This window comes from Urocampus carinirostris, chromosome 8, assembly GCF_059441175.1.
Source record: "Urocampus carinirostris isolate Australia breed hairy pipefish chromosome 8, RoL_Ucar_1.0, whole genome shotgun sequence".
NCBI classification, from domain to species: domain Eukaryota; kingdom Metazoa; phylum Chordata; class Actinopteri; order Syngnathiformes; family Syngnathidae; genus Urocampus; species Urocampus carinirostris.
The window spans coordinates 39,296,308-39,310,257 of NC_142356.1; the positions used below are offsets into that span (position 1 = coordinate 39,296,308).

A 13,950-nucleotide genomic window follows, 5' to 3' on the forward strand; every position below is an offset into this window, starting at 1 on the left:
TGTATTATTTTGTCATCAAACAGTTTGGAAAAGTGCCAAAGAGCCAAAGACCCGCATGCGGCTCCAAAGCATGTTTACCAGTTGAAGTTGAAATTTGTTGGCGATAGAAGGACGTTTTGCTGCTTTTGTGGGTCCATGCAGAGCATTTTGTTATGATGATGGCTTTTAGAGAAACTTGAAATTAAAAAAAGATTTGTGCATCCATAATGTAGATTCATCAAGCTGTTTAACACACAGTATGTGCTCGGTGGCCTTGGGGGTATGGCGCCCGCCCCGAGACTGGGAGGTTGTGGTTCAAGCCTCGGCCAAGTCATACCTAAAGGCCCGGTCACACAGCCTTTCACGGGCGTATCGAGGCTGAATCACGGCCAGAAATTTCTGCCCGTGAAGCAGACGCGGTGGAAAATGTGCAAAATTGGCTAAACCCGCTGTTTACCCGTGGTATGCCCGCGAAACAGACGCCGGCGACTGTTCCGCGTCCTTATCGCGGGTAACCGCGGCTGCATTGCGTTTGACCGTGCTTATACGCGGTACACACGCTAATGCACGTGATAACACCGCGATACAGGTGCAGAACAAACGTGCTATGACCGTGCTCCACCCTCGATTACCCGCTAAAATTTCGCGTCCTACCCGCGTGTAACCACGTCTTGGCCGCGGCCGTAGCTCATCCGAGCACGTTCGTACCGCGTCTTTACCTCATGTGTACCACGTGTGCCGCCCGCGGTTACCCGTGGTCTAAAGTTTTGAGCAGCGCAAAACTTTTTCGCGCGGCCAACCATGTGTGAATTTCTTACCGCGTGTAAAGCACGGCTGTATTTCGTCTGCATCGCGATCTCAAAGCGTCCAACAGCATCTGCTTCACGGGCAGAAATTTCTGGCTGTAATTCAGCCTCGATGCACCCGTGAAAGGCTGTGTGACCGGGCCTTAAGACCCGTTGCCTCCCTGCATGGCGTTCAGCATTAGGGGTTGGAATTGGGGGGTTTGGTCACCTAATGACTCCCAACACCTCAGTTGGGTTGAGCGAGTGGGCTGGGAATCCCCTGCTCTGAATCAATCTCTCAAAAAGAGTCAGAAATGACTAGCCACCTCCCACTAGGGCAGACCTGGGCACTCCGGTCCTGGAGGGCCATACGTCCTGCCAGATTTTGAAGTTTGCTCTTCTTTAACTCAGGTGATAATTAATAATTGGTGAAATTATAACCTCGTTAGCAAGCTGGCAAGTGCTCGTTAACGATACTGGTGATTGGAATCACCTGTATTGGATCAGAGAAACCTCAAAAATCATGCAGAACATACGGCCCTCCAGGACCGGAGTGCCCAGGTCTGCACTAGGGGGATATGGCTGTGGTATATATATATATATATATATATATATATATGTATATATATATATATATATATATATATATATATATATATATATATATATGTCTTATAAATCAGACCGCAACGTCATTGACGCGCAGGCAGTCAAGCAGTGAAAGGAGTGGGGCATCTGTTTAGCCAATAAGAATGCAGAACACAATGCACAATGAAAATCCGGGAAGTAGCGAAACCTCAATATGTAAATCACGATACAGCAAGGGATTATTGTATATACTATTGCGAATTGTAATTAATCCATTGACTCGTATTTTGTTCATACTTGTTTGTCAAAGCACTGAGAAGTTGTAATCCCAGAGACAAATCATCCATGCAAATCCCGGTTTACTCACTAAAATAGCCTCATGTGTAATGGTTGATTTCTTCAGGTGATTTCCATTTTATTCCACTGTTGCATCCATACATAAACAGTGTAGGTCCATGCTTTTGGCAAACTACGTATGAGCACAGTGCAAAAAAACACGATAGCTCACTGATTTTGAAATAAATCAAATAATCCTTTATTTTATGTCGAAAGTGAAATGCGACAAACAATATCTAATCGGGTAATGATGTCGCTCGTGTTTTCCCCCCGCCCCCGGATCAGATTAGTCGCAAACGTCATATATCCATCTATCATGTTGACTAGATTTGTATTGCACCTTATTAGACTTAAGTACTGAGGAAAAACAATTACCTTTGCGGTCGTGTCCTTCCTCCAGCTTCCAACTGAAGCCCACACCTCACACATCCTGCCCGGATCTGGAGGTTATCGACGGGCCTCCCGGCTCTCCATAGGTTCGGTGAAGCAAATGGACTCTGGAATGTACCGCTGTTCGGCCCACAATGAGAGAGGAGGAAGTTCCAAAGTACTACATCTGGATATCTGTGGTAAACATTCAAGCATATGTACAATACTGAGTCAATTTAAATGGCAATATGAAATCGCTTTTAATAACCTGATAGATGCTGAATCATAGAATTTGCCCATTTCAGCAACCCTATTGAACAAGGAATGTCACAGTGCAGAAAAAGTCGTTAAAACAGTATTGAAATGATGTCATCTGCATGATCTTTCCCAAACTGTGCACCAGCCAACACTTATTCTCAATATTTTATATACACTATATCAAAGCTTTAGTCCAGGAGTGTCAAACTCAATTTACTTTGGGCGCCACATGGTAGAAAAAGCATTCTCACGAGGACCGGACTAGCAAATTAATGGCAGAAAAAGTGTGCCTTAAGGCCCGGTCACACATCCTTTTGCGTCTGTATAGGGTAAAATTTTGCGATTTTTTTTTTGCCCGTGGTTGCCCGCGGTGGAAAATGTGCAAATGTTCCCTGATTGATTAGTGGTAATCAGAAAACACATCTAGTGAGTACTGTAAGGTGGCACCTGGACATATTAAAAACTGCAGGTCATTGTGCCGCATTTTTGTCTTGTGCATTTCCCGGCATAATCTCACGGTTCGCATAGAGTGATGTGGTGGGTGACATTGGCCTGCGGGTCATGAGTTAGACACATATGCCGTAGACCATGGGTCACCAACGCTGTGCCCTAGGGCACCTGGTAACCCCCTGAGGAAATGTGAGTAGCCTGCAAATTGTTGTTTCTGAAAATAGCTCACCAGTGATAGGCTGTTGTAAAAAATGTGATTGCCCACCAGCGTTCCCTCTAAGCTGCGCGCGTGTGCAATTGCGCACTGCTCGCACGTTCTCAGCGCACAAGAAAATCTAGCCAGCGCACAAAAATGAGGGCTCAAAATTACTAATTAAGAAGCGACTTAAGTCAAAGTTACAGTGCATGAAGGTAAAAATACACGGTTTCCCCTGACGTTGTGTCCTAAATGCAGCATTTTGAAGTCGAGGCAAAGTAGAACGAAGTTGAGTAAAGTTAGTAGTTTGTCGAGAACCGGCTTCTTCGGCTTGGCTCACTTTCGGGTCCTAAACGGCTCTTCAGGTTGTTTTTGCTTCTTTAAACCCAACATGACCAAATATTATGTAAAATTATGCACAAAATGACTTAAAGGAAGGGGGGAATCGAACAAAAAAGAAAAATATACCAAAATGAAAAAGTAGTGAAAAGCTGAAAAAAAAAAAAACAAAAGGAAGAGAAAAAAGGAAGGAAAAATTTTGAAAAAAGCCAGAAAAAAAGAAAAGAAAGAAATGTAGGAAAAAAGTAAATGGAGAACAAAAAGAAAAAAGTAACAAGCTCGGAAAAAATAAACACAATGAGATTTTTTTTAAAGGAATTTTTAAAAAAGTAGGAAAAAACACGGAAAAAAGAAGAAAAAGTTTGTGTTGCATTCAAATAATTTCCAATTATATCAAGTGAATCTTGTTGCCAACATTGTACTTCCACTAAAAAATGTGATTAAGTACAGTTCTGTATCTTACATTCGACTAAATAAGCCCCCAAAAATGTTAATATTATGCGACAAAATATGTCAGGAAATAAAAATAAATGGATATCCTGTGAAAGAATTGTAAGAACAAACGACGTTTGTTGGCCGTACAACCTTTGCAATAGTACATGAGTCAATTCATTTAAAAGAGAAAAATAATTTTGCATTGCCGGACACTCAGCAAAAGGTAACTTGATGTCAAGTTTTGGACATGTATGATAATTAATTATCTTGCCACACTTGGGATTATGGTTGCTCACTGTTGTTTCAAGCGTTGCTCACCGACTTTGTGTGAACGCTCAGACCCGTGGAAAATTAGAGGGAACATTGTTGCCCACTGTCATAATTTTGACTGTGCCTATTTTACTTCCAAGAATAACAACATGGTAATAACAATAATAACATAGTAATAACATGAAGTTATTTTAGAAATGCATATCAAACTGGCAAACCTAGAAGCCCAAGATCTCAGTTCATAAGGTTTGGTAACCCCTGATGCAGACTCTTTACAAAAAAAAAATTAAAGCATTAAAAGTTCACCGTCGTTTGCATACTATGCAAATAAAGGGGCACAGAAAAAACATTAAGCCCCTCCCTTTAAATATTTTGAGGAGCACCCTTAACAACCTCAAAGGCTGAGGACATGCTAGGACATGATTTGCTAACAAATCCATATCAAGGTGGGGCCAGGTTTTAGAAGTTAAAAGAGCAAACAAACCCCATATCACCAAGCCCCTCTAAAAAGGCTGCTGTTTGATGAATCAGTATCGGGGCAGGATTGGTAGGCTTACTTTAAAAATGTAATCCGATATTGTTATCTGATGAAATAATGTAATCAGTAATGTAATTTAAGTACCATTATATTGCAGTAATGTAACTTGATTACTTACAATTACTTCTGGATTACTCCAATACAAATATCCTATTAAAAACAAAATAAAGTAAATATTAAAAAAAATGTTCCACATAAATAACCAATGTCACTTTGAAAACAAAATAGTATAGTGTAGTGAAGGTGAATGAATGGATGCTTAAAAGTATGCTGTGGAAGAGGGCATACACCCCCAGGCATTAAATTGCACTGATATTTTCTTTTTATGTTATTTCATATATATGATCATACTTGATTGTTATTTCACTTTTCTGTTATTTTTGCAAACTTTTTGTTATATAAGCATGTTTTGTACTCAGGCAGCTGGGGCGGGGGACCTGACAGTGAGTGCACAGATGCATGTGTGTGAAATGAATGAGACACCCGAGAGAGAGAGAGAGAGAGAGAGAGAGAGAGAGAGAGAGAGAGAGAGAGAGAGAGAGAGAGAGAGAGAGAGAGAGAGAGAGAGAGAGAGAGAGAGAGAAGCACGAATGGCCATGGCAAACGAAAACGAACGCGCACAAAGAAAAAAGAGTTAAAACCAATGCACATTGTCACAACATGAGTATTATTTAAAACAAATTGTAATCCTGCATAGTTTTACTTATTTTTACTAAATCTACCTGTAATTTGTAACTCTTACGGAGTACAATTACATTTTTAAAAATCTTTATTACGTAATGTCATAACATGTATTCCGTTACTCCCAAAACCGGATCAGGGGTTACTTTCTTTTACTGGTTAGCACAAAGGGCTACGGATTTAATAAACATTATCATGTTATAACTATGTTACTCCTATGCAATTGTAATTTAATTATTATCACTGTTAACAGATCCCTTAACCACCAGGGTTGTAGGGTCACCACTTCCTTTGGTGTCTTGGGCGAGTACAGCCTGGCATCGCCCATCCCTCTATAGGAAGTTTTTTTGAGTCAGATACAGCATCATCTGGCTGCTGTTGTTTTTGGGCTCTATCGACTCACTCATGAATAAGTTTAATGCTACCCTGACTAGTGTCCTGGATTCAGTAGCGCCCATACGGCAATGTGTTAAATATGGCGAAATGACGTCTGAGCTCTTTAGTGTTACCTGTGGTGTTCCGCAGGGTTCAGTACTTGGCCCTCTTCTTTTCAGCATTTACATGCTTCCATTAGGTGATATTATTCGAAAGTATAATAATAGTCTGTGCAATGACCTGTGCAGCCCTTTGAGACTCTTTGTGATTAAGGGCTATACAAATAGAAATGACTTGACTTGACTTGGATGTAAAGAGTCTGCCGACTCTCCAGATATGAGCCGGATCTCAGCATTGACGGGCAGAAGTGTGTGACAAGACTATTAGATAGATAGATAGATGGATAGATAGATACACAGATAGATATATACTTTATTCATCCCCATAGGGAAATTCACACTTAAAGCAGTATCCTTGTGTTGAAAATAAAACAATAATAAAGTAAAAGGAATATAATACATAAATACCCAATGTAACTTTAGATAGTGCTACATAAAATACACATTGTAATAAAAATATGGTAATATGCAATGAGAGGGTGTGGTTTAATGTGGGCTTTTACTCTCCCGGGTGGAGTTAAAGAGCCTCATGGCATGAGGAAGAAATTATCTCCTCAGTCTGTCCGTGGAACAAGACTGACAGCAGTCTGTCGCTGAAGCTGCTCTTCCGTTTGGAGATGTTATTACCAGGTTTTAATTATTAGAAGTACATTTAAAATAGGCTCAGTCAGCTTCTAGAAAATATGGCCAGTCAGAAATCAAATTTCCTAGAATAAAAATAATGACCCATCACTGTTGAGCGATTTTCAGAACCGGTCCAAGGGCTAATCAGGTGTTCTTAGGGGGCTACCTGGTGCCCGCAAGCACCACCTTGGTGAACTCTGATATACTGTATATGAATACACAGACATTTACTTTATATGTGTTTGTGTGTACAGATAGGGGTTTTATCTCCATGTTAAGCCGCCCAAGTCCCGTCCAGGCCGGCGTTCGTGAGGGCGATAGCCTGAATCTCAGGGTGGAGTTCGAGGCCTACCCTTCACCTGAGATTCTGTCTTGGTCTTACAACGACAAACGTCTGCTCAACACCACAGAGCACGTGATCACCATCCACCAACACAAATACAGGTATCTTTGTAGAACTTGGATTCCAGAATGAAAACACACATCCACAAGCAATATCAAATCTCATGAGGGTTTACGTTTAGGTTCATTAGCGAGCTGAAACTGGTGAGAGTTCTCGGCTCTGAGGGTGGCGTCTATAAATTTTCAGCCAGTCATGAAGATGCTTCCGTCGATCACCTGTTTCAAGTTTATGTTGATAGTAAGAGAATTCCTTGATACAGTTTCTAATGATCTTAGCAAGTGAATTTAATGTATACTCACTTTAACAGGTAAGCCGGTCATCATTGCTCAGGAAGGCCCTGTGGATGGTCAAGTGCGTTGCGTCGCCGCCGGTCACCCTGTTCCAAAGATCAGCTGGTACATCTGTGACGTTCCCCACACAAGGTAGAACATTATACAAATTACAAAATTACTACAAAGTAAAATGTAACAACATTGAAATTTGGTGATATCAAACCTATGTATTATGCAAAAAAACTATTCATATAGATTCCTTTTTAACACTAAAACAAACAAAAAAATCTAGCGACACTGTTGTAGTATGTCATATAATATAATATAATAGAATATAATAGAATAGAATAGAATAGAATAGAATAGAATAGAATAGAATCTTCACTGGTAATCCAGGGTTTTTGGTTTGAAAAGACCCAGATTTTTTTTCTATTTTTTATTTAAGAAAGAACACTGTCAGTGTACACCTGTAGGTAATGATTCCTTAACACATTCCATCAAATCCGTTAAAAACTAAAGTTAGTCATTGTTTGAGTTTTTCTTGTTTTTGTTTTACTATAAATATTCAAATATTCCTGCTTGAAGCTAACCAAGATCACCTGGATACATTACAGTTGAACATGCTAACCACCACAAATTATACACCTAAGTATACCATATTGTTCTTAAAGCTAGCTTGATAAAACACAAACTTTTAGTTTAGAATTAGAATAGAATAGAAATGTCACGTCCAGAACAAAGGGTAGACCCAATCGCGTAACGTTTCTCACAAGTTTATTGAGATAGAGAGAGGAAGGGCAGCACCCGCGATCCGGTGCTCGCGAGACGCAGGAAGCAAGTCGCTCTCGCAATCGGATCATGATCTGAATACGGACGTGGATCTTCCATAGCGGGAGAAGGCGGTGTCAGGGACGGAAAAACAGGTCGATAGCCGGGACAGGAGAGCAAAAACGTGGTCGGGATCAAAAATGGGTCGTAGCTGGAGACAAACGGGAGCAAAAACGGGACAGGCGGGAGTCAGGGTGGAAAAAGGCTTGCCTTGTATTAACAGAGGTTCACAGACGGACTGACAACAGGGGATTGACAGGACTGGGTTTAAATAGGGACAGGGAGCCAATCAGAGCCTGCTGCGGTTGGCGCCAAATGAGCGGGCACAAGTGATTCTCATCGGTAATCATGACATGAATAGGAACTTTGCTGGTCATCCAGGGTTTTTGGTTTGAAAAAAAAAATGTTTTTTTTAATTTCGACAGTGCCTCGACACTTTTTTACATAAGAAAGAACACTGTGAGTGTACTGTTGTAGGTCATGATCCTCAAACACATCTCAGCAAATCCGTTGAAAATGGTCCTCCAGCTGAGATGGTCCACGTTTGATTTGTTTTTGTTCTTGGCTTTATTTTTCTGCGGAGGGAGATTTGAGGGTGAGGGACGGATAAAGATGGTCAGATCTAACCAGGTAGGGGATGGGGCTAGCCACTCATGCATGTTTGATATAACATGCAAGGCTGATGATCAGATATCAAACTAAGTTACTGTATGTGTTGAATGAAATTGATTATGTCATTCAATTACTTTAAAATGATAAGATAAATCTTATCATGTGCAGATTCTTGACTATATCCAAATATTCCTGCTTGAGCTAACTAGGACCAGCCGGATACATAACAGTTGAACATCGTAACTTGCTAACCATCAGAAATTTTATACGTAAGTATACCTTATTTTACTTAGAGCTACCTTAGTATAACACAAACATTTAGTTTATAATTACAATCGTTAAAATCAGAGTTTTTATTGTCTTTATTTTCATTGTAGTGAAAAAGGTCTACAACAATAGTATAAGTAGTTTGGTAAGTAAATATGTAACGTTAACCATTTCTGTGGAAAAAAAATAATTATAGAAATGTTTTCAAGCCTTATGCTTTATTCAAGCTCAAATGAGCAAACGCAAAATTTGAAATTTCAAGTGGCGGCCATTTTGACACTTGCTGTCTACTGGAAATTATATCACAGTTGCTGAGGCTTCAGGAAATGACCAATCCCAATCCTGGTTCAGAAAATAGGTCACTCTTGATTGTTTGTTACCTAAACCTTGAGCAACACTGATGTAATTTCCAATTGGACAGCAAGTAACAAAATAGCCACCTCTGGGGAAGATAAAAAAAAAACAATGAATATAACTTTGAGACTTATATTTTCTAAACACAATATTGATTTAAATGCTATATTTGGCGTAGCATATATAGTCATGAGTGTATGAATCCTTCATTTGTAAGCTTTTTGTAATTTCAGTCATTGATAACACGTTCACCTATTCAGCTGTAATCAACACACTTAATGATTATTTATACATTTACTTCTTGATATATATATTAATTCAGTTTTTATTCAGCCCCTGCATGTTTTCAAGTGGTCTCTTTAAAATCTGCAGTCTGGTGAGGCCTTGAGTTTTATCAGACCTTGCCAGACTCGGCCCAGACAAAAGGTTGGGGTGAAGTAGAAAGTATTGTTTTTGTCATTACCCGCCCGCCTAGTATAAAAGTGATTGTCAGCCACTTTGACAGGTTATTTGTGAAACCATAAAGCCTTGTTCTGTATCTCACATTGCCCATAATATTCTGTTTCTGTAATAAAAACCTAAATGCAACTGCTCAGCTCCAGCGCTTGTTTTACTCATCAAAACCTGGATGTTAAACCAACAGGCGAAGGAAGCAAAAAACATTCATCTTAACGGCCCATACAAAATTTCAAAAAAATAAATTATTTGATCACACAAAGTCAGTTGTTGATTAATATGAAATAGGTTTGGTTGAGATTATCGTGAAATCCAAATGAAAGCATGATAAATCCCCCTAAATAGCGAATAAGACTGATAACAAAAAATATTACTGGAATGACTTTCTCTATAACATCTTCTCAGGTGCTCACACCTACCCAATGCCACCCAATGGGAGACGGCAGATGTCGTCATAGTGACGGAGTCCCCCTTCAGTCGGAGTGAAGTGGAAAGCCGACTTAACATCAGCAAGGAACACGGCAAATTTCATACATTGGAGTGTGTGGCCTCCACCGGGCGGGAGGAAGCTTACACGCTCTTTTCTATCAGCGGTACCACATTTGAAATTTCTCTTTCACTTATTTGTAGACAGCTGCATAGATTTATTTTCAATGTGTGGGACATAGAGTCTTATCCATCCATGTCTAGTGTAAGTCACCTAGCCTGAACACACATTTCGGTTGCACTCCTGAGGGACGTTTCTATGGAGGACCGATACTGCCAGATAGAGAAATAAATGCATAAATAAATAAATACTTCCAATTATATCTTATATAAACAAATTAACACATGTGTAAATCACACTGTACTGACATTTATGACATAAATACAATTTATTCATTTGTTTATGCATTTCGTCAGCTATTTTGTCAATTATTTTTTTCTTTATTTTTGCATTTTGTCATGTATCGTAATCGTGTATTTTGTAGTTTACGTGTATTTAGTTGTGTATTTCGTCACTTATTTTGTCATGTTTTATTTATTTTATCAGGCATTTTGTCTTGTATTTTGTCATGTATTTCAGCGTTTATTTCTTGGTTAATGTTTTAAATTATTTTATTTTGTCACTACAAAATATTAACATGAAAGGCGGCCCAGTTTCCTGAGCTTTTCCCTTATTGGTTGGGAGGTGACGAACTATCTTTGCACTCAGCCAACATATGAAAAGCTCTGCCAATTTGACACGCCCCCTCATTTGAATCAAATTTTTTTTGTGTGTGACAATATACACACAAAAAAAAAGACGACTAAATTCACAACAAAATAGATGTCAAAATACACAACAAAATGCACAATAAAATGCAAGCCAAAATATTGCCAAAATATTTGAAAAATACATGACACAATACGTCACATAATAAAGGAAATACATGACATAATACATGACAAAGTACACAACAAAATACATGACAAAATACACGTCAAAATACACGATAAAATATAGACAAAATAGTTGAGAAAATACATTACACATTATGCAACAGAATAAACAAAATACATGATGAAATACACGATGAAATACATAACAAAATGCACAATATACACGAAAAAATGGGGCGAAAAACTCGACAAAATACACCATAAAATACAAAACAAAATACACAGCGAAGTCCACTACGAAATACACGACAAAATATATGAGAAAATAAATGACAAAATGCATAAATATACAGATGAATTGCATTTACCTCACATACTGTATTTAGGCATTACATGATTTGTGTCCATTTTTTTATATCACATTTGTAGGTATTTTTTATTCATACATTTACAGTATTTGTATATTCGGCAGGATTGGTCCTCCCTTCATAGAAACATACCTTGAGGATTCAAAGAATATAAATATTCAGGCCCGGTGTGTTTACTGCCACAGATTGAACCAGATTATCATATGCTGACAATGCAAACTAGGATTCAGATGGTGTCTGCAGGCTAATCTCGGAGGCGTAAACAAAGGGGCCTCTACTGCAACGGCCTTTTTTTAATCCTGAGGGTCATCTGAGGCCTTGTGTTATGTTTAAAGATACATTCCTGACTCTGTATTGTGTCTTTTGTTACTCCAACAGAAAGGCTGGTCCCACATAAACTGTTCACACCACTTCTAACTGGCATGGTGGCTACTGGTGCCTTCCTCTGCCTTGTCCTGATGGTGCTGCTCTATAAATACATGCAGGTACGAAAAAATGTCGAAAGTTATGACCGGTCAATATAAATTGCCTTTAAAATGACTTGCAAATAAATGCAGTCATGCCGCATGAGTCATGCGCTCGTTTTTAAGTGCATCTGTAAATAAAATCTTTTTTAACCATCTGAATGTGGTTTAACAAAGTATCGATGACTCAGTAATCCATTAGAGAGATTCAATTGATACACGTCTGGAGCAGTATGACAACTTGCTCTAATTCCAGTGCGGTGACTCAACCTTACATCAGCATGTAAAGTGCACGATCTGCAAATTACAGCATTTCCTCGATTTTCGCGATTCATCTGGTTTATAATCTCCTGTACCAACTATAGCATTGTATTTTCTTTTAGCAGATAATTTTACTCATTTTAAGTAGATTTGCTCGCATTGTTTAATTTCATTTTCAATGTTTGTACAACGCAAAAAATACTATTAAAATGTTGTGGTATGATGTAAGAAACTGCAAAAAGCTGGTAAAAATAAATTAATAATAAAAAGATAAGAACAGATGGTTCAGAATATTTTCAGCCTTTTTGGATAATATTATTTCCCTATTTTAAAGTATTTTTTATCTTATCAAGTGTAATTTTACTTATTGGCTGTGGGTTTACTGCACTAAATTAGTATTACTGTATTACATAATTTAAGTACTGCTAAAACAAACATAAAAATATGTACATGGATGATCATTCTAACAAATACTTTCAAAATGTTTCATTGGGTCCCTCTGGTTCTTTAAGAAACTGTATGAGACATTACCCAAATTTTAAACAAAAAATAAATAAATAATGCCATTGTTTTTTTCTAATACCCAAGGGTTACTTTCAAATTAAGTATTACCCCCTCCTTTTAAAAAAAGAAATCTTATTTTATGACTATTTTAATATTTGTTTATTTATTTATGTGTTCGTGTATTTATGTATTTTATTTTTTTATTCTTAATTAGTTTTATATGTTTATTTATATTTTCATATTTTTAAGTTTTCACATTTTATTTTATTAATATCATTATTAGTAGTAGTAGTAGTAGTAGTAGTCGTCGTAGTCGTCGTATCATTTTAATTAACATACGGGGTGTCCCAAAAATATATACACACTTTGACTTTATATAGCCTATACTTTTTTTTCTATTTCAGATTTGCTTTTGGAGTAAGATTAGTGGATAATGAGCTTATGCTCGTGCAAAAATGAAATTGTTCTGAAAGTATTCTGAAATTATGAAAATAAAGCTGAAGTGCCAAAATGTGGTGGGATGTCCGTGTGTATTTTACACACTTCTAGAATCTTTTCACAATAATTTTTTGTACGAATATTTTAGCCCAGTATCCATCAACATTACTCCAAAATCAAATCTGAAATCGAAAAACGTTGTGTGTATAAGTGTGTCTACATGTTTTTGGGACACCCTGTATATATCTCAATACAACAAGACTATACGAGTATTTGATGGTGATGTTGTAAGTCAACTTAATTGTGTTCTTCTATATTAATTTTCCCCTTTCTAACAGAAACCAAAATTCCAAATCCAATGGAAAGTCATCGAGAGTATCCACGGCAACAACTACATATACTTTGACCCCACGCAGCTTCCCTACGACTCCAAATGGGAGTTTTCTAGGCAAAAGCTACGTTTTGGTATGACACGTAATACGAAAACTCATGTAAATGATGTTTAAATGTACCATATTTTCCGGATTGTAAGGCGCACCTAAAAACACCAAATTGGCCAGAAATGTGAAAGCATACGCGGTGTTACTGCAAAATATGATGGATAAGATTAGAAATGCAGTTCTCAAATTATGTGTGTTACTGCACAAGGTTTTGTAGCATACTACCGTATTTGTGCAATGATTAATCGATCGCAAAACAATATACACTACGGGAATCAAACCCAGGGTCGCGGCAGTGAGAGTGCCGACACTTAACCACAAAACACCAGGGACACAGATGATGTATGAAAAGGCATTAGATTTTATCTAATCATCACACTATTTTTACTCACAGTGCCGGAAATGGAGAAAACAGACATTTCCTCCTGAAAGGTATGAATAAATGCAAAGTCCAAATCATCATCGGATTCACCAAAGAGTTGTCTTCCTCGTCATGCTTTTTTTGCATTTATTTTTATCATTGAGAACAAAATTTCTGTTTTCTAATATTTTCTTACATTTTTTTCTGGCACCGTGTGA

At 38.0% G+C, this 13,950-nt stretch overlaps 1 protein-coding gene across 3 annotated transcripts in view; it reads left to right on the forward strand.

Annotated features, from left to right (window-relative positions):
• kitb (KIT proto-oncogene, receptor tyrosine kinase b) overlaps positions 1 to 13,950 on the forward strand; it is a 41,046-nt gene that overhangs the window by 14,301 nt on the left and 12,795 nt on the right. For all 3 annotated transcript variants that reach the window (XM_088342670.1, XM_088342672.1, XM_088342671.1), the window contains exons 5-11: positions 2,089 to 2,257; positions 6,597 to 6,786; positions 6,867 to 6,982; positions 7,053 to 7,167; positions 9,940 to 10,127; positions 11,643 to 11,749; positions 13,270 to 13,396. In XM_088342670.1, the coding sequence (XP_088198796.1) occupies positions 2,089 to 2,257; positions 6,597 to 6,786; positions 6,867 to 6,982; positions 7,053 to 7,167; positions 9,940 to 10,127; positions 11,643 to 11,749; positions 13,270 to 13,396 (1,012 nt within the window). The remainder of the gene's footprint in view (positions 1 to 2,088; positions 2,258 to 6,596; positions 6,787 to 6,866; positions 6,983 to 7,052; positions 7,168 to 9,939; positions 10,128 to 11,642; positions 11,750 to 13,269; positions 13,397 to 13,950) is intronic.